This window comes from Hordeum vulgare, chromosome 3H (assembly GCF_904849725.1).
Source record: "Hordeum vulgare subsp. vulgare chromosome 3H, MorexV3_pseudomolecules_assembly, whole genome shotgun sequence".
Lineage (NCBI taxonomy): Eukaryota > Viridiplantae > Streptophyta > Magnoliopsida > Poales > Poaceae > Hordeum > Hordeum vulgare.
Genome location: NC_058520.1, coordinates 55,703,236 through 55,724,875, shown reverse-complemented (window position 1 = coordinate 55,724,875; position 21,640 = coordinate 55,703,236). Strand labels below are relative to the sequence as shown.

At 43.2% G+C, this 21,640-nt stretch overlaps 1 protein-coding gene across 1 annotated transcript; it reads right to left on the bottom strand.

Annotated features, from left to right (window-relative positions):
- Positions 1–1,059: 1,059 nt before the first annotated feature.
- On the bottom strand, positions 1,060–2,195 carry LOC123442954. Its single transcript, XM_045119147.1, has 2 exons — positions 1,536–2,195; positions 1,060–1,500 (listed from the first exon to the last, which is right to left on the bottom strand). Exons 1-2 carry the CDS (start codon positions 1,990–1,992, stop codon positions 1,355–1,357), a joined length of 603 nt encoding a protein of 200 aa, XP_044975082.1. The 5' UTR covers positions 1,993–2,195; the 3' UTR covers positions 1,060–1,354.
- Positions 2,196–21,640: the final 19,445 nt, after the last annotated feature.

The window sequence follows — 21,640 nt, the reverse complement described above, 5'->3', positions numbered from 1 at the left end:
AGGAAACTTGTTAACATGAAATCTTGTTGTCGCCAAGTTAAATGCGTCATTTTCTTAAATCATATATGAACCTGTATTTAATTACCCATCAGATTGTCCTCGGATGATACAACTACAATCCATGTCATTGTCTACATCTCGAATGAATTTGAGCAAGTCATATTGGTGTATATTTATCATTAACGCGGAGGCGATGGTACTGTACCATGGGGCATGAGATGGCTGGAGATGCAAGTGCGCATGTAGTTGTTGGGTCTTTGCATATCAAATTCTTTCACATCCAGCAGCATCTCGTGTTTGATGTCAACAGCGATCACTCGTGAGTCCCTGTTGGTTGCACTGCTCGCATTTGTCCTGAGGTACAAGACGTCATCTGTGCTGGAGCTGAGAATGGGGTTGGAAACAAAGAAAGACTGGGGCAAGTTGTAGCCCGAGATATCATGAGAATGGAGTTCGTGCTCCGGCTGGAAATGCAAATCATCAAGGGTTTCCAAATCCAAACCGTCATGGAGCCCCTCCAAGGTCCATGTGAGCACCGTCCAGCCACAAGGGGTTTCTGAGCAAGGGATGCTGGGGTCAGCATGGACCTGTAGGTCGACGAACCTGATGATGCCAGTCTTTTTCACAAGGACAATGTCTCGAAAGTGGCATCCAATGTCAATGGCGAGAGGGAGCCAATTTGGCGGCTGCGTCGGCTTTGGTAGGGCGACATAGCGGAGCGGTCTGCAGGGTGTGCTGTCTGCGAGCATGTCAGAGAGGAGGATGCCATTCGAAAGGTCGACCCAGCCGATGATGCCACGGCTGGAACCGCCGATGGTGATCACCATGTCGATGTCACAGATAGAGGGGGTGTTTGTTTTCATGGACTTTTTGGTGTAGGGATTAAAAAAAGTCCCTTTTAGTCCCATGTGAAACAAACAGAAGAGACTTTTAGGGACTAAAAGGAGGTATTTGGGACTAAAGAAAGAAGTCCCTATGAGAGGGTCTTTTTGGAACTTTTTGGCATTTTTTTTAAGAATGCCCCTACTTTTAGAATATCATTTAGTAACTTCTAATATATTACTAAGGGTAACATGGTTTTTTTCATGTTATTTAATGACTTTAGTCCATGAAAAGGATAGGGACTAAGGACTTTTTAGTTGGAACTAAAAAAATCCTGGAACTTTTGAAACAAACAGCGCCATAGTCAGATGGCAGCGGCGGCTGTGGAATAGCAGCTGGTTTGCGGATCCAATCATTGGCCTGGGAGTCGTAAGTGCATATGTAGTATGGACCATATGGGCTATTGCTAGAGTCGTGGAAGTAGTCATAGGCAAGAGCTGCGATTCTGTAGGCATCATCCTTGGCGAGGGCATCATCCTGGGGGTGAACATGTGTGGAAATGTTGCTGCGGTAACGCACGACACCAATGGCACTGGAAGGGATGCAGTCGCATCCCGTAGTCGGCAACATTTCGGGGGGAAATTTCGGGAGCCGGGTGAGCTTGGGCTTCCCGCTGGTAAAAAAAAAAAAAAAATCAAAAAAAAAAAAAAAAAAAGGTTGCTGCCTTGTAGGTTTCAAAAAAAAAAAAAAGGTTGCTGCCTTGTAGATGATGTATTCGTATTTACTCTTCTCGGTATCAAAGGGGGAGGGACGGCCGCGGCCGATGCAGAGGATGATGAGGGCAAGGTCACCGTCCGTGGCGAACACGTAAGGCTCGCAGAAGAACAAGCAGGTGTCATCTTCTCCCTTGTCGTCGGGGAAGTAGGCGTGGCAGCAGAAGTAGGAGACGCGAGGCGGCTTGGCGAAGCAGAAGCTGACCTGCACATCCACCTCCTTGCCGTCCAGGTTCCTCTTGAATCGAAGGTCGGCGGAAGTGTGGTTCTTCTTGTCCACCATGTAAGCGACGTGGTCAAGGAGAACCTCCCCCCAGTCCCACTTTGTCGCCGCCGACGCCGCATCTTCCGTGGCCGGCAGGCGCAGTGATTCTTCGTGATAGGGTCTGAGCGACATGGTGGATCTTGTGGTATCTCACAAAGGAGGGAGGAGTGCTATCAGTATTTATTGAGAGAAGATGAGGTCCGAGAATCAGGTTGTAGTCGGAACGGGATTCATGGACAAACACGAGACGGAGACGGAGACGGAGAAGAAAGTCCTCCGGCTAGATAGATGGCGGTAGAAGAAAGGGGTGGAGGGGGAGTTGGGAAGAAGGAAGAAGGGGAACCGACTGGCTGGCTCGGCGGCGGCAGAGGGAACATATACTAATGCCTCTTTCCTCTCTCTCCAACAAACAACAGACGCTGGCCGTTGGATAGCTTTGCTACGGACGGCCCTCATCTCTTCCCGTCCGCTGCAAACCCTAGCGCCCAAAACTGGTCACATGGGCCGCACCAGCGGGAGCCCCTACCTGCCGTTCATTGCGGCACGAAGTTCCTCGCTCGCACAGGTAGGTCGTCCTGACTGGGCCGATCCAGTTTTTTTTCTAACAAAATCTGATAACTAACTTTTTTTTTCTATTTATTTTTTCCTTTTATTGTTATTTTTTTTTTGGCTCGCTTTTTCTTTCCTTTTTCCTTCTATTTTCGAACTCAAGCAAAAATATATTTCGAATTCGAAGAACTATTTTCGAAATTCCATTTTCTGAATTTATGATCAAAGTTGGAAAAGCAAAAAAAAAATAAAATTTCAACATTTTCTGAAAGCGAGAATATTTTTTGAAAATTAATAACAATTTTCAAACACGAACTTAGTTTAAATTTTTTAAAAATCAGATATTTTGAATATTTTTTAAAAACATCGAACATTTCCTTAAAAACTGATTTTTTTTAATAACATTTTTTGAAGTTATGAATATTTTTGTAAAAAGGCAACTATTTGAAATCTAGAATTTGTCTTTAAAAGCAAAAATATTTCTGGAATTTAAAACCGTGGAGGTATGTGGTCGGGCTGTTCTTGAAAAGTTGTCTCAAATCAGCCCTAATTGCTCCATATATATAGGAGGAGGGAGGGGAGGCTTGCCTTGAGGCTCAAGGAGCCCCAAGGTCTGCGCACCAAGGGGAGGAGGAGTCCTCCTCCAATCCTAGTCTCTAGGATTGGAAAGTGGAGTCCTTCTCTCCTTTCCCACCTCTTTTTTTTTCTTTTCTCTCTAATTTTCTATCCTTGGCGTATAGGGCCTTCTTGGGCTGTCCCACCAGCCCACCAAGGGCTGGTGCGCCACCCCCAATGCCTATGGGCTTCCCCGGGGTGGGTTGCCCCCCCCCCCGGTGAACACCCGGAACCCATTCGTCATTCCCGGTACATTCCCGGTAACTTCGAAAACTTTCTGGTAATCAAATGAGGTCATCCTATATATCAATCTTCGTTTCCGGACCATTCCGGAAACCCTCGTGACGTCCGTGATCTCATCCGGGACTCCTAACAACATTCGGTAACCAACCATATAACTCAAATACGCATAAAACAACGTCGAACCTTAAGTGTGCAGACCCTGCGGGTTCGAGAACTATGTAGACATGACCCGAGTGACTCCTCGGTCAATATCCAATAGCGGGACCTGGATGCCCATATTGGATCCTACATATTCTACGAAGATCTTATCGTTTGAACCTCAGTGCCAAGGATTCATATAATCCCGTATGTCATTCCCTTTGTCCTTCGGTATGTTACTTGCCCGAGATTCGATCGTCGGTATCCGTATACCTATTTCAATCTCATTTACCGGCAAGTCTCTTTACTCGTTCCGTAATACAATATCCCGCAACTTACACTAAGTCACATTGCTTCCAAGGCTTGTGTGTGATGTTGTATTACCGAGTGGGCCCCGAGATACCTCTCCGTCACACGGAGTGACAAATCCCAGTCTCGATCCATACTAACTCAACGAACACCTTCGGAGATACCTGTAGAGCATCTTTATAGTCACCTAGTTACGTTGCGACGTTTGATACACACAAAGCATTCCTCCGGTGTCAGTGAGTTATATGATCTCATGGTCATAGGAACAAATACTTGACACGCAGAAAACAGTAGCAACAAAATGACACGATCAACATGCTACGTCTATTAGTTTGGGTCTAGTCCATCACATGATTCTCCTAATGATGTGATCCCGTTATCAAGTGACAACACTTGCCTATGGTCAGGAAACCTTGACCATCTCTGGTCAACGAGCTAGTCAACTAGAGGCTTACTAGGGACAGTGTTTTATCTATGTATCCACACATGCATTGTGTTTCCAATCAATACAATTATAGCATGGATAATAAACGATTATCATGAACAAAGAAATATAATAATAACTAATTTATTATTGCCTCTAGGGCATATTTCCAACAGTCTCCCACTTGCACTAGAGTCAATAATCTAGTTCACATCACCATGTGATTCCAACGAATCCAACACCCATATAGTTATGGGGTCTTATCACGTCTTGCTCGTGAGAGAGGTTTTACTCTACGGTTCTGAAACTTTCAGATCCGTGTGTTCTTTACAAATCTTTATGTCATCTTATAGATGCTGCTACTATGTGCTATTCGGAAATACTCCAAATATCTACTCTACTATACGAATCAGTTTCACTACTCATAGTTATTCGGATTAGTGTCAAAGCTTGCATCGAGGTAACCCTTTACGACGAACTCTTTTAACCACCTCCATAATCGAGAAAAATTCCTTAGTCCATCAGTTACTAAGGATAAATTTTGACCGCTGCTTAGTGATTCAATCATGGATCACTCTCTGTACCTCTCAACAGACTTTGAGTCAAGGCACACATCAGGTGCGGTACCCAGCATGGCATACTTCAGATTCTACGGCCAAGGCATAGAAGACGACCTTCGTCTATTCTCTTTATTCTGCCGGGGTCGGGTTTTGAGTCTTACTCAAATTCACACCTCACAACGCGACCAAGAACTCCTTCTTTGCTGATCTATTTTGAACTCCTTCAAAAACTTGTCAAGGCATGCATCTTGTTGAAACTTCCATTAAGCGCTTTCGATCTATCTCCATAGATCTTTGATGCTCAACGTTCAAGTAGCGCAATCCACGTACTCCTTTGAAAACTTCTTTCAAACAACCTTGTATGCTTTACAGAAATTCTACATTACTTCTGATCCACAATATGTCAACCACATATACTTATCAGAAATTCTACAGTGCTCCCACTCACTTCTTTGGAAATACAAGTTTGTCATAAACCTTGTACAAACCCAAAATCTTTGATCATCTCATCAAAGTGTATATTCCAACTCCGAGATGCTTGCACCAGTCCATTGAAGGATCGCTGGAGCTTGCATACTTGCTAGTATCTTTAGGATCGACAAAACCTCCTGGTTGTATCCCATACAATGTTTGCTCGAGGAAACCGTCGAGGAAACAATGTTTTGACATCCTATGTGCAATATTTCATAAATAATGCAGCAACTACTAACATAATTCTAACAGACTTTCAGCAGCGCTACGAGTGAGAAAGTCTCATCATAGTCAATTGTTTGATCTTGTCGGATACATCTTTGCGACAAGTCGAGCTTTTCTTAATAGTGACTTATCACCATCATCGTTTGTCTTCCTTTTAAAGATCCATCTTTACTCAATAGTCCTATGACCATCAAGTAGTTCTTCCAAAGTCTACACTTTGTTTTCATACATGGATCCTCTCTCGGATTTCATGGCTTCCAGCCATTTGTCGGAATCCGGGCCCACCATTGCTTTCTCCATAACTCGTAGGTTCACTGTTGCTCAACAACATGACCTCCAAGACAGGGTTACCGTACCACTCTGCAGTAGTACGCGACCTTGTCAACCTACGAGGTTTGTAGTAACTTGATCCGATGCTCGATGATCACCATCATCAGCTTTCACTTCAATTGGTGTAGGCGCCACAGGAACAACTTCCTGCGCCCTGCTACACACTGGTTGAAGTGATGTTTCAATAACATCATCAAGTTCTACCACCCTCCCACTCAATTCTTTCGAGAGAAACCTTTCCTCGAGAAAGGATCCGTTTCTAGAAACAAACACTTTGCTTTCGGATCTGAGATAGGAGATGTACCCAACTGTTTTGGATATCCTATGAAGATGCATTTATTCGCTTTGGGTTTGAGCTTATTCGACTGAAACTTTTTCACACAAGTGTCGAAGCCCCAAACTTTCAAGAAACGACAGTTTAGATTTCTCTAAACCTCAGTCTATACTGTGTCATCTCAACGGAAATACGCGGTGCCCTATTTAAAGTGAATGCGGTTGTCTCTAATGCATAACCCATAAACGATAGTGGTAATTCGATAAGAGACATCATAGCATGCACCATACCAAATAGTGCGTGGCTATGATGTTCAGACACATCATCACACTATGTTGTTCGAGGTGGCATGAACTGCGAAACAATTTCCATATTGTCTTAATTGCGTACCAAAACTCGTAACTCAGATATTCATTTCTATGATCATATCGTAGACAGTTTATCCTCTTGTTACGACGAACTTCACTCCTGAAACAGAATTGAACTTTTCAATATTTCAGACTTGTGATTCATTAAGTAAATACTCTTGTATCTACTCAAATTGTCATTGAAGTAAGAACATAATGATATCCACTGCATGCCTCAGCACCCATTGGACTGCATACATCAAAAAGTATCACTTCCAACAAGTTACTATCTTGTTTCATCTCAATGAAAACAAGGCCTTGCTCATGTGGTATGATTTGCATGTCACTAGTGATTCAAAATCAAGTGAGTATAAAGATCCATCAGCATGGAGCCTCTTCATGCAATTTATACCAACATGACTCAAGCAGCAGTGCCACAAGTAAGTGGTACTATCATCATTACCTCGTATCTTTTGGCACCAATATCATGAACATGTGTAACACTACGATCGAGATTCAATAAACCATTGAAGGTGATTATTCAAGCAAATAGAGTAACCATTATTCTCTTTAAATGGATAATCGTATTGCAATAAACACGATCCAAGCATGTTCATGCTTAACACAAGCACCAAATAACAATTATTTAGGTTTAACACCAATCCCTGATGGTAGAGGGAGTGTGCGACGTTTGATCATATCAACCTTGGAAACACTTCCAACACGTATCGTCACCTCGCCTTTAGCTAGTCTCTGTTTATGCCGTAGCTTTCATTTCGTGTTACTAATCACTTAGCCGAACCGGTATCCAATACCCTCGTGCTACTAGGAGTACTAGTAAAGTACACATCAACATCATGTATATCAAATATACTTCTTTCGACTTCTGCCAGCCTTCTTATCTACCAAGTATCTAGAGTTGCTCCGCCTCAGTGACCGTTCCCCTCATAACAGAAGCACTTAGTCCCGGGCTTGGGTTTAATCTGGGGTCTCTTCATTAGTGCAGCAACTGCTTTGCCGTTTCACGAAGTATCCCTTCTAGCCCTTGCCTTTATCGAAACATAGTGGTTTTACTAACCATCAACTATTGATGCTCCTTCTTGATTTCTACTTTCGCAGTGTCAAACATCGCGAATCACTCAAGGATCATTGTATCTATCCTTGATATGTTATAGTTCATCACGAAGCTCGCACAGCTTGGTGGCAGTGACTTTGGAGAACCATCACTATCTTATCTGGAAGATCAACTTCCACTTGATTCAAGCGATTTTCGTACTCAGATAATCTGAGCACACGCTCAACGATTGAGATTTTCTCCTTTACTTCATGGACAAAGAATCTTGTCGGAGGTCTCATACCTCTTAACAAGGGCACAAGCATGAAATCACAATTTCATCTCTTTAGAACATCTCTTATGTTCTGTGACGTTTCAAAACGTCTTCGGTGCCTTGCTTCTAAGCCATTAAGTATTTTGCACTGAACTATCGTGTAGTCATCAGAAACGTGTATGTCGGATGTTCACAACATCTACAGACGACGCTCAAGGTGCAGCACACCAAGTGGTGCATTAAGGACATAAGCCTTCTGCGCAGCAACGAGGACAATCCTCGGTTTTACAGACTCAGTCTCCAAAGTTTGCTACTATCAACTTTCAACTAAATTTTCTCTAGGAACATATAAAAACAGTAGAGCTATAGCGCAAGCTACATCGTAATTCGCAAAGACCATTAGACTATGTTCATGACAATTAGTTCAATTAATCATATTACTTAAGAACTCCCACTCAAAAAGTACATCTCTCTAGTCATTTGAGTGGTACATGATCCAAATCCACTATCTCAAGTCCGATCATCACGTGAGTCGAGAATAGTTTCAGTGGTAAGCATCTCTATGCTAATCATATCAACTATACGATTCATGCTCGACCTTTCGGTCTCATGTGTTCCGAGGCCATGTCTGCACATGCTAGGCTCGTCAAGCTTAACCCGAGTGTTCCGCGTGTGCAACTGTTTTGCACCCGTTGTATGTGAACGTTGAGTCTATCACACCCGATCATCACGTGGTGTCTCGAAACGAAGAACTGTCGCAACGGTGCACAGTCGGGGAGAACACAATTTCGTCTTGAAATTTTAGTGAGAGATCACCTCATAATGCTACCGTCGTTCTAAGCAAGATAAGGTGCATAAAGGATTAACATCACATGCAATTCATAAGTGACATGATATGGCCATCATCATGCGCTTCTTGATCTCCATCACCAAAGCACCGGCACGATCTTCTTGTCACCGGCGTCACACCATGATCTCCATCAACGTGTCGCCATCGGGGTTGTCGTGCTACTCATGCTATTACTACTAAAGCTACGTCCTAGCAATATAGTAAACGCATCTGCAAGCACAAACGTTAGTTTAAAGACAACCCTATGGCTCCTGCCGGTTGCCGTACCATCGACGTGCAACTCGATATTAACTATTACAACATGATCATCTCATACATCCAATATATCACATCACATCGTTGGCCATATCACATCACAAGCATACCCTGCAAAAACAAGTTAGACGTCCTCTAATTGTTGTTGCATGTTTTACGTGGTGACCATGGGTATCTAGTAGGATCACATCTTACTTACGCAAACACCACAACGGAGATATATGAATTGCTATTTAACCTCATCCAAGGACCTTCTCGGTCAAATCCGATTCAACTAAAGTTGGAGAAACCGACACTCGCCGGTCATCTTTGAGCAACGCAGTTACTCGTAGCGATGAAACCAGTCTCTCGTAAGCGTACGAGTAATGTCGGTCCGAGCCGCTTCGATCCAACAATACCGCGGAATCAAGAAAAGACTAAGGAGGGCAGCAAAACGCACATCACCGCCCATAAAAACTTTTGTGTTCTACTCGAGATTACATCTACGCATGAACCTAGCTCATGATGCCACTGTTGGTGAACGTCGCATGGGAAACAAAAAATTTCCTACGCGCACGAAGACCTATCATGGTGATGTCCATCTACGAGAGGGGATTTCCGATCTATGTACCCTTGTAGATCGCACATCAGAAGTGTTAGTGAACGCGGTTGATGTAGTGGAACGTTCTCACGTCCCTCAATCCGCCCCGCGAACCGTCCCACGAACCGTCCCGCGATCCGTCCCACGATCTAGTGCCGAACGGACGGCACCTCCGCGTTCAGCACACGTACAGCTCAACGATGATCTCGGCCTTCTTGATCCAGCAAGAGAGACAGAGAGGTAGATGAGTTCTCCGGCAGCGTGACGGTGCTCCGGAGGTTGGTGGTGATCTAATCTCGGCAGGGATCCCCCTAGCTCCGCAGAAACGTGATCTAGAGGTAAAACCGTGGAGGTATGTGGTCGGGCTGCCCTTGAAAAGTTGTCTCAAATCAGCCCTAATTGCTCCATATATATAGGAGGAGGGAGGGGAGGCTTGCCTTGAGGCTCAAGGAGCCCCAAGGTCTGCGCACCAAGTGGAGGAGGAGTCCTCCTCCAATCCTAGTCCAACTAGGATTGGAAAGTGGAGTCCTTCTCTCCTTTCCCACCTCTTTTTTTTCTTTTCTCTTTGATTTTCTATCCTTGGCGCGTAGGGCCTTCTTGGGCTGTCCCACCAGCCCACCAAGGGCTGGTGCGCCACCCCCAAGGCCTATGGGCTTCCCCGGGGTGGGTTGCCCCCCCGGTGAACACCCGGAACCCATTCGTCATTCCCGGTACATTCCCGGTAACTCCTAAAACCTTCCGGTAATCAAGTGAGGTCATCCTATATATCAATCTTCGTTTCCGGACCATTCCGGAAACCCTCGTGACGTTCGTGATCTCATCCGGGACTCCGAACAACATTCGGTAACCAACCATACAACTCAAATACGCATAAAACAACGTCGAACCTTAAGTGTGCAGACACTGCGGGTTCGAGAACTATGTAGACATGAGCCGAGTGACTCCTCGGTCAATATCCAATAGAGGGACCTGGATGTCCATATTGGATCCTACATATTCTACGAAGATCTTATCGTTTGAACCTCAGTGCCAAGGATTCATATAATCCCGTATGTCATTCTCTTTGTCCTTCGGTATGTTACTTGCCCGAGATTCGATCGTCAGTATCCGCATACCTATTTCAATCTCGTTTACCGGCAAGTCTCTTTACTCGTTCCGTAATACAAGATCCCGCAACTTACACTAAGTCACATTGCTTGCAAGGCTTGTGTGTGATGTTGTATTACCGAGTGGGCCCCGAGATACCTCCGTCACACGGAGTGACAAATCCCAGTCTCGATCCATACTAACTCAACGAACACCTTCGGAGATACCTGTAGAGCATCTTTATAGTCACCCAGTTACGTTGCGACGTTTGATACACACAAAGCATTCCTCCGGTGTCAGTGAGTTATATGATCTCATGGTCATAGGAACAAATACTTGACACGCAGAAAACAGTAGCAACAAAATGACACGATCAACTTGCTACGTCTATTAGTTTGGTTCTAGTCCATCACATGATTCTCCTAATGATGTGATCCCGTTATCAAGTGACAACACTTGCCTATGGTCAGGAAACCTTGACCATCTCTGATCAACGAGCTAGTCAACTAGAGGCTTACTAGGGACAGTGTTTTGTCATTGTATCCACACATGCACTGTGTTTCCAATCAATACAATTATAGTATGGATAATAAACGATTATCATGAACAAAGAAATATAATAATAACTAATTTATTATTGCCTCTAGGGCATATTTCCAACACTTATTGTGGCAGAGGCTGAGGTACGCTTAGTGAATTCCGATTCGTCCCTATGTTATGGTGGCAGATGTGCCTAATTGCGATGAGAAGCTGAATGCAGGGAATTGTATGAATCAGCCGGTGGCTTGAGGAACCTTGCAACAGGTGCTCGACTAAGGAGGCTAGGGAATTCCGGTTGGACGCTCTCGGCATGAGATTGGGGAGCTGGAGAATGCCTTGTCGGGGGTCGATCGAAGAGTAGTGTTTTGCCATAATGATTTGCAGTATGGGGACATCATGATATATGAAGAGACTAGACAAGTGACCTTAATTGTAAGTAATTCTTACAAGGATGATCTTGTTTATATGGATACCAATAAATATTTGTGAATACTTATTGAAAGATAAACTAGCACCTCGTTGTTAGATGTTTGCTAGTAGGCTTTTGGCCGAACGCCCAACTGAAATCTTAAATTCTCATGTCCCATGTGTGTTGGATGTTCGTGTGGTGTGAGTGGGACTAAAGTTTAGACCCATACCGCTAGTTGGGAGAGAACTACACCTCCTTACAAGGTGAGCTCTTCTAGCACTTGTAAGAGAGCGAGAAGAGAAGAGTGATGGAGAACGTCGCATGAGAAACAAAAAAATTCTTGACATGAGAAACCTTTTACGGCAAGCTCTTTGTCACCTCCATACACGAGAAACATTTCCTTAGTCCTTTTCAGGTACTTCAGAATATTCTTGACCGCCGTCCAGTGATCCACTCCTGGATTACTCTGAAACCTGCCTGCCATACGTATGGCCAAGCTGACGTCTGGTCTAGTGCACATCATCGCATACATGATAGATCCTACAGCTGAAGCGTAGGGGACGGAACTCATTTGTTCTCTATCTTTCGCAGTTGCTGGGCGCTGTGTCTTACTCAATTTTATACCTTGTAATACTGGCAAGAACCCTTTCTTGGACTGATCCATTTTGAACTTCTTCAAAACTTTATCAAGGTATGTGCTTTGTGAAAGTCCTATCAGGCGTTTTGATCTATCCATATAGATCTTAATGCCTAGAATGTAAGCGGCTTCTCCTAGGTCCTTCATAGAGAAACTTTTATTCAAGTAATCCTTTATGCTCTCAAAAATCTCAATGTTGTTTCCAATCAGCAATATGTCGTCCACATATAATATTAGAAACGCCATAGAGCTCCCACTCACTTTCTTGTAAATACAAGATTCATCAACCACTTGTATAAATCCAAATGCTTTGATCACCTCATCAAAGCGCTTATTCCAACTCCGAGATGCTTGCATGAGTCCATAAATGGATCGCTGGAGCTTGCATACTTTGTTAGCATTCTTTGGATCGACAAAACCTTCAGGTTGCATCATATACAACTCTTTCTTCAGAAAACCGTTAAGGAACGCTGTTTTGACATCCATCTGCCAGATTTCATAATCGTAAAAGGCATCTATTGCTAACATGATTCAGACAGACTTAAGCATCGCTACTGGTGAGAAAGTCTCATCGTAGTCAATTCCTTGAACTTGTGAAAAACCCTTTGCCACAAGTTGAGCTTTATAAATGGTCACATTACCATCTGTGTCTGTCTTCTTCTTATAGATCCATTTGTTCTGAATAGCCTTGCGGCCTTGAGGTAGTACTTCTAAAGTCCACACTTTGTTCTCGTACATGGATCCTATCTCGGACATCATGGCCTCGAGCCATTTGTTGGAATCCGGGCCCACCATTGCTTCTTCATAATTTGCAGGTTCATTGTTGTCCAACAACATAATCGTTAAGACAGGATTACCGTACCACTCAGGAGCAGTACGTGATCTTGTCGACCTGCGAGGTCCGACAGTAACTTGATCCGAAGTTTCATGATCATCATCAACTTGTTCCTCAACTGGCGCCGTAGCAATAGGGGTTTCCCCTTGCCCTGCGCCACCATCAAGAGGAATTAGAGGTTCGACAACCTCATCAAGTTCTATCTTCCTCCCACTCAATTCTTTCGAGAGAAACTCCTTCTCAAGAAAAGCTCCGTTTTTAGAAACAAACACTTTGCCCTCGGATTTGAGATAGAAGGTATACCCAACTGTCTCTTTTGGGTAACCTATGAAGACGCACTTTTCCACTTTGGGTTCCAGCTTTTCAGGCTGAAGCTTTTTGACATAAGCATCACATCCCCAAACTTTAAGAAATGACAACTTTGGTCTTTTGCCAAACCACAGTTCATATGGTGTTGTCTCAACGGATTTTGATGGTGCCCTATTTAAAGTGAATGCTGTTGTCTCTAATGCATAAGCCCAAAACGATAACGGCAAATCGGTAAGAGACATCATAGATCGCACCATCTCTAATAAAGTATGATTACGACATTCGGACACACCAGTACGCTGTGGTGTTCCAGGCGGTGTCAACTGTGAAACAATTCCACATTGTCTTAAGTGAGCACCAAACTCGAAACTCAGATATTCACCCCCACGATCAGACCGTAGGAACTTGATCTTCTTGTTATGATGATTTTCGACTTCACTCTGAAATTGCTTAAACTTTTCAAACGTCTCAGACTTGTGCTTCATCAAGTAGACATAACCATATCTACTCAAATCGTCAGTGAAGATGAGAAAATAACGATATCCGCCGCACGCCTCCACACTCATCGGACCACACACATCAGTATGTATGATTTCCAACAAGTCACTTGCACGCTCCATTGTTCCTGAGAATGAAGTTTTAGTCATCTTGCCTATGAGGCATGGTTCACACGTGTCAAGTGAATCAATGTCAAGTAACTCCAAAAGTTTATCGACATGGAGTTTCTTCGTGCGCTTTACACCAATATGACCTAAGCGGCAGTGCCATAAAAACATGGCACTATCATTGTTAACTCTTACTCTTTTGGTATCAATGTTATGTACTCCCTCCGTTCCTAAATATAAGTCTTTTAAGAGATTTTACTAAGCGACTACATACAAAGCAAAATGAATGAATCTATACTCTAAAGTATGTCTATATACATCCGTATGTAGTCCCCCTAGTGAAACCTCTAAAAAGACTTATATTTAGGAACGGAGGGAGTATATGTGTATTATCGTTATCAAGATTTAATATGAACAATCCTCTCACATTGGGTGCATGATCATAAAATATATTACTCATAGAAATAGAACAACCATTATTCTCTAACTTAAACGAGTAACCGGCTCGCAATAAACAAGATCCAGACATAATGTTCATGCTTAACGCATGCATTAAATAACATTTATTTAAGTTCATAACTAATCCTGATGGTAACTGAAGTGAAACTGTGCTGACGGCGATTGCATCAACCTTGGAACCATTTCCCACGCGCATCGTCACTTCATCATTCGCCAGCCTTCGCCTATTCCGCAGTTCCTGTTTCGAGTTGCAAATATGAGCAACAGAACCGGTATCAAATACCCAGACACTACTAAGAGAGATGGTTAAGTACACATCAATAACATGTTGATACGTCCATTTTGCATCATGCTTTCATGTTGATATTTATCGCTTTTTGGGCTGTTCTTACACTTCATGGTACAATACTTATGCCTTTTCTCTCTTATTTTGCAAGGCTTACATGAAGAGGGAGAATGCCGACAGCTGGAATTCTGGCCTAAAAAAGGAGCAAGTTTAAGATACCTATTCTGCGCAACTCCAAAAGCCGTGAAAATCAACGAGGATTTTTTTTAGATTTATAAAAAATACTGGGCCAAAGAAGTGCCAGAGGGGCGCCAGCAGGAGGCCACAAGCCTGCTAGGCACGACCTCCCCCCTGGTCGCGCCTAGGGGGCTTGTGAGCTCCCTGCTGGCCCATTGGCCCCCCTCTTTTGCTACAAGAAGGGTTTCGGTCTGGAAAAAAATCAAGAGGAGGCTTTTCGAAGGATTCGCTGCCGCCGCCACAAGGCGGAACTTGAGCAGAACCAATCTAGAGCTCCGGCACGACGATCCTGCCGGGGAAACTTCCCTCCCGGAGGGGGAAATCGTCGCCATCGTCATCACCAACACTCCTCTCATTGGAGGGGACTCATCACCATCAACATCTTCATCAGCACCATCTCATCTCCAAACCCTAGTTCATCTCTTGTAACCAATCTCCGTCTCGCGACTCCGATTGGTACTTGTAAGGTTGCTAGTAGTGTTAATTACTCTTTGTAGTTGATGCTAGTTGGATTACTTGGTGGAAGAGTTTATGTTCAGATCTTTGATGCTACTCATTACCTCTCTGGTCATCAATATGATTATGCTTTGTGAGTAGTTACTTTTGTTCCTGAGGACATGGGATAAGTCATGCTATAAGTAGTCATGTGAATTTGGTATTCGTTTGACATTTTGATGTGTTGTATGTTGTTTTTTCTCTAGTGTTGTTATGTGAACGTCGACTACATAACACTTCACCATTATTTGGGCCTAGAGGAAGGCATTGGGAAGTAGTAAGTAGATGATGGGTTGCTAGAGTGACAGAAGCTTAAACCCTAGTTTATGCGTTGCTTCGTAAGGGGCTGATTTGGATCCACTAGTTTAATGCTATGGTTAGACTTTGTCTTAATTCTTCTTTATAGTTGCGGATGCTTGCGAGAGGGGTGAATCATAAGTGGGATGCTTATCCAAGTAAGGGCAGTACCCAAGCGCCGGTCCACCCACATATCAAACTATCAAAGTAACTGATGACCCACAAGTATAGGGGATCAATCGTAGTCCTTTCGATAAGTAAGAGTGTCGAACCCAATGAGGAGCAGAAGGCTCTGAAAAATGGATTTCAGCAAGGTAATAATTGCAAGCACTGAAAGTAGCGGTAACAAGTGATTGTGTAGCGAGGTGAAACGTAGCAAACAAAGAGTAACAAGTAAGAAGTAGTAGTAACAGTGCAGCAAGTGGCCCAATCCCTTTTTTAGCAAGGGACAAGCCTGAACAAAGTCTTATAGGAGGAAAAACGCTCCCGAGGACACACGGGAATTTCTGTCATGCTAGTTTCACCATGTTCATACGATTCACGTTCGTTACTTTGATAGTTTGATATGTGGGTGGACCGGCGCTTGGGTACTGCCCTTACTTGGACAAGCATCCCACTTATGATTAACCTCTCTCGCAAGCATCCTCAACTACAAAAGAAGAATTAAGACAAAGTCTAACCATAGCATTAAACTAGTGGATCCAAATCAGCCCCTCACGAAGCAACGCATAGACTAGGGTTTAAGCTTCTGTCACTCTAGCAACCCATCATCTACTTACTACTTCCCAATGCCTTCCTCTAGGCCCAAATATGGTGAAGTGTTATGTAGTCGACGTTCACATAACACCACTAGAGGAAAAACAACATACAACATATCAAAATACCGAACGAATATCAAATTCACACGACTATTATTAACATGACTTATCCCATGTACTCAGGAACAAAAGTAACTACTCACAAAACATAATCATAATCATGATTAATAGCATCAAGGATCTGAACATAAACTCTTCCACCAAGTAATCCAACTAGCATCAACTACAAAGAGTAATCAACACTACTAGTAACCTTACAAGTACCAATTGGAGTCGTGAGATGGAGATTGGTTACAAGAGATGAACTAGGGATTGAAGAGGAGATGGTGCTGATGAAGATGTTGATGAAGATGCCTCCCCTCCGATGAGAGGAGTGTTGGTGATGAGGATGGCGATGATTTACCCCTCCGGGAGGGAAGTTTCCCCGGCAGGATCGTCCTGCCGGAGCTCTAGATTGGATGTGCTCAAGTTCCGCCTCGTGGCGGCGGCGAAACCACGAAAAAGCTCCCGTATGATTTTTTTCCAGACCAAAACCCTTCATATAGCAAAAGAGGGGGGCTAGTGGGCCGTCAGGGAGCCCACAAGCACCCACTCCGCCACCAGGGGGGTGGAGGTGGCAGGGCTTGTGGCGCCCTGGCAGCCCCCTCCGGTACTTCTTTCGCCCAATATTTTTTATATAGTCCCAAAAAAATCCACGTAACTTTTCAGGGCATTTGGAAATGTGCAGAATAGTGGACTAAGATTTGCTCCTTTTCCAGTCCAGAATTCCAGCTGCTTGGATTCTCCTTCTTGAAGTAAACCTTGCAAAATAAGAGAGAAAAGGCATAAATAAGGTACCACAAGTAATATAACAGCCCAAAAAGCAATAAATATCAACATGAAAGCATGATGCAAAATGGACGTATCAACTCCCCCAAGCTTAGACCTCGCTTGTCCTCCAGCGAAAACCAAGTTCCATAAACATGTCCACATGTTTAGGGACGAAGGTGTCGATAAAACACAATACAGACATGAGGGCATCATGATCACACATAGAACAACAATGTATCATAAAGATTCTTATGGGAAAGTAACAATTTCTTCACAAAGCAAAGCATGAAGCAAAAACCTTACCGAGAAGTAACCAACAATAATCCATAGTCACTGAAGCAATTGCAATTTATCACAACGTCGGAAAGAGTCAAATAATAGCTTGTAAGGCAAATCCACATACTAAATCATCTCTTTTGTTTTCCACAATTGTTACAACTCACGTGGTACTCATGGTGTCAAAGTTTCAGCTGGACACAGAGGAAGATAGGGGCTTATAGATTTGCCTCCCAACGATTTACCTCAAGGGTAAAGTCAACAATAATAAAGCATAAGTACTCAACTCCAAGTTGATATGTGAATATAGATCTTACCCAAGCATGTGACGGTAGCCAAGACAAAGGCAAAAATAGGGAATTGGTGAAGATCACCATGACTCTTACAAGGGCAAAAAGTAAAGGTACAAGATAGGCCCTTTGCAGAGGGAAGCAGAGGTTGTCATGCGCTTTTAAGGTTTGAATGCGTGTCCTCTTAGTGCGGAGGAATGTCACTTTATATTGCCTCCTCTGATAAAGAACTTTATTATGCAGTCTGTCGCTTTTATGTCTTCCTCATCACAGGTTCGTACAAAGCTTATTTTCCACACACTAATAGATCATACATATTAGAGAGCAATTTTTAGTGCTTGCACCGATGACAACTTACTTGAAGGATCTTATTCAATCCATAGGTAGGTATGGTGGACTCTCATGGCAAAACTGGGTTGGAGGTTTATGGATGCACAAGTAGTATCTCTACTTGGTGCAGGAGTTTTGGCTAATATGAGGTGGAAGCAATTGTCACATGCTAAGGGATCTCTAATCATATAAAATTGTTTGGAACCAAGCAAACACAATTCATTATGTTGTCTTCCTTGTCCAACATCTACTCCTAAGCATGTAATAGTTTGGTGAGTGCTCACAATTGTAAAAAGTGTCTAAGATGATATATTTATATGTGAACCTCTCTTTCCTTATTACTTCTTATTAATTGCAACAATGACTCAGGTCTATGTTGATTTATTCTCAACAAGTTTCAATCATCATACGTGTCATACGTGAAGGTATCACTATCCATAAGATCGTCTCATGATCTTTCATGCTATCGTTCTTTTCATACTTTTGATCATGGCACAAAGCAAAGCCCTTGACTAAGACACTCTTTATTATATAGCTCACAAGCTCGAATACATCGGGGGAGAGACAAAAGCAAAAGACTCAAACTAAAAACTAAAGACTTATTCCTCTAAGAGAGGAAATAAAAACTGAAAAGGAAAGAACTAAAACAAAGGTAAAAGCAAAAGATATAAAGGTGATACGATACCAGGGCAACTCCCCCAAGCTTGGCAGAAGCCAAGGGGATTGCCCATACCAATGCTTAGTTGTCTTCCTTTGGTGGTGATGGTGGCGGAGTTGTCGAAACAGTCTTGAGCTTGTCTAATTTCCACTTGAGCAAAAAGTTTTGCTCCCTTAGATCGTCATTTTCCTCCTCAAGTTTCAACACTCTATGGCAAAGTTCCTACTTACTCTCTTGCAAGAAACGAGAAGGGATAAACAAGGTCTTAGGCTTCTTCCTATGGCCAGGGAGGCTTGACTTCTTGAACTCCACATGAGTGCGTCCAGGTTGAGGTAGAGGAGCCTCCTCTTCATCGGAACTCGTTTGTTCCTTCCCCTTGGGCTCATAGTCCTCTTCCTCATCAGTGGTCCAGCCATATGGTTCCCAGTCCCCATTAATCCTAGAGTGAGCACGATCATCGGCCACATAGATCTCTTCTTGTGAATCTTGAGAAGACATCTTGACCTAAATCTGCGGCAGACAACAAGCTTGAAACGAAAACAGAGGAAAACTGCGCGATACGGAGATCAAAACCTTCGGGTGAGTATATATTGATTTTTTGGGCCAGAAGGAGTGATCCACAAGAAAACAGAGTCTGGGAGGCACACGAGGTGCCCACAAGCTTGCCCTACACCACCAGGGGGTAGGGGGTTGTGGCAGGGCTTGTGGCCGCCTCGTGCGCTCTCCGGACTGCTTTTTATTTTTCTAATTTTCCAAAAATTCCAAAACGGAGGAAATTTCCTATTGGAAAAGCATCGGAGTCCAATTTCTTACCGAAACAGATACCTCTTCGTTTTCACGGTCTGAAACAGGCTGATAAACATCCCTTATGTACTCCTGTGGAGTTATGACATTGATGATATTGGTCTCAACATTTATGGGAGTACCAGAGATGTAATGCTTCATTCTTTGCCCATTTACCACTCTAGGAAAATTTCCTTCCGTGTTATTGATTTTGATGGCACCAGAACGATATACTTCCTGATAACATAGGGGCCTTCCGATTTAGAGAGAATCTTGCGTGCAAACAATATCAAACGAGAATTGTATATCAAGACATAATCACCTACATTGAACTCTTGTTTCTATATTCTTTTGTCATGCCACCTCTTAACCTTTTCCTTAAAAACTTGGCATTCTCATATGCCTGTGCTCTCCATTCATCTAACGAGCTGATATCAAACAACCGCTTCTCATCGACAAGTTTGAAATCAAAGTTGAGCTATTTGATTGCCCAATAAGCTTTGTGTTCCAGCTCAAGAGGTAAATGACAGGCCTTACCGTAAACAATTTTATACGGCGACATGCCCGTGGGATTCTTATAAGCAGTCCTATAAGCCCATAGTGCATCGTCAAGTTTGCTAGACCAATTCTTCCGAGATCTATTGACAGTCTTTTGTAAGATCAACTTGATCTCCCTATTACTCAACTCCACTTGACCACTAGACTCAGGATGATAAGGAGATGCAACTCTATGGTTGACATCATACTTAGCTAGCATCTTGCGGAAAACACCATGAATGAAGTGTGAACCGCCATCAGTCATCAAGTATCTAGGGACTCCAAATCTTGGGAATATGACTTCTTTAAGCATCTTAATAGAGGTCTGGTGATCATCATTTTTAGTGGGGATAGCTTCTACCCACTTAGTAACGTAATCCACAGCAACTAAGATGTGAGTGTACCCATTGGAACTCGGGAAGGGTCCCATATAATCAAAGCCCCAGACATCAAATGGTTCAATGACAAGTGAATAGTTCATAGGCATTTCCTCACGCTTACTGATGTTCCCTATTCTTTGGCATTCGTCACAAGACAAGACAAACTTACGGGCATCCTTGAAGAGAGTGGGCCAATAGAAACCTGATTGCAATACCTTATGGGAAGTTCTATCTCTAGCGTGGTGTCCTCCGTAGGCTTCGGAATGACACTTTTGCAGGATCTGTCCCTGTTCATGTTCATGCACACAATGTCTAATAACACCATCTACTCCTTCCCTATAAAGGTGAGGATCATCCCAGAAGTAGTGTCTCAAATCAAAGAAGAACTTCTTCTTTTGCTGATAGGTGAAACTGGGTGGTATGTATTTGGCTACGATATAGTTTGCATAATCGGCATACCACGGTGCACTATGTGAAGTGCGGATGACATTTAGTTGCTCATCAGGAAAGTTGTCATCAATAGGTAGTGGGTCATCAAGGACATTCTCTAGCCTAGACAAGTTATCTGCTACAAGGTTATCAAGACCCTTTCGGTCAACGACTTGCAAATCAAATTCCTGTAGCAGGAGAACCCATCTGATCAGCCTAGGCTTAGCGTCCTTCTTCTCCATAACGTACTTAATAGTAGCATGATCAGAGTGAATAGTGACTTTGGAGTCAACTATATAAAATCTGAACTTTTCACATGCAAAAACGACTGCTAAAAATTCCTTCTCCGTAGTGGCATAGTTTCTTTGGGCACTGTCTAGAGTTTTACTAGCATAGTGAATAACATTCAACTTCTTGTCAACTCTGTGTCCTAGAACAGCACCAACAGCATAATCACTAGCGTCGCACATGATTTCAAAGGGCAAGTTCCAGTCAGGTGGTTGAACAATAGGTGCGGTTATCAAAGCCTTCTTAAGTATTTCAAAGGCTTCCTCACAATCCTCATCAAAAACAAAAGGAACATCCTTCTGCAAGAGGTTGGTAAGAGGCCTAGAAATCTTAGAGAAGTCTTTAATGAACCTTCTATAGAAACCAGCATGACCTAGGAAACTTCGTATACCTCTGATATCTGTGGGGCAAGGCATTTTCTCAATTGCATCAACCTTAGCCTTATCAACTTCAATGCCCCTTTCAGAGATTTTGTGTCCTAAGACGAT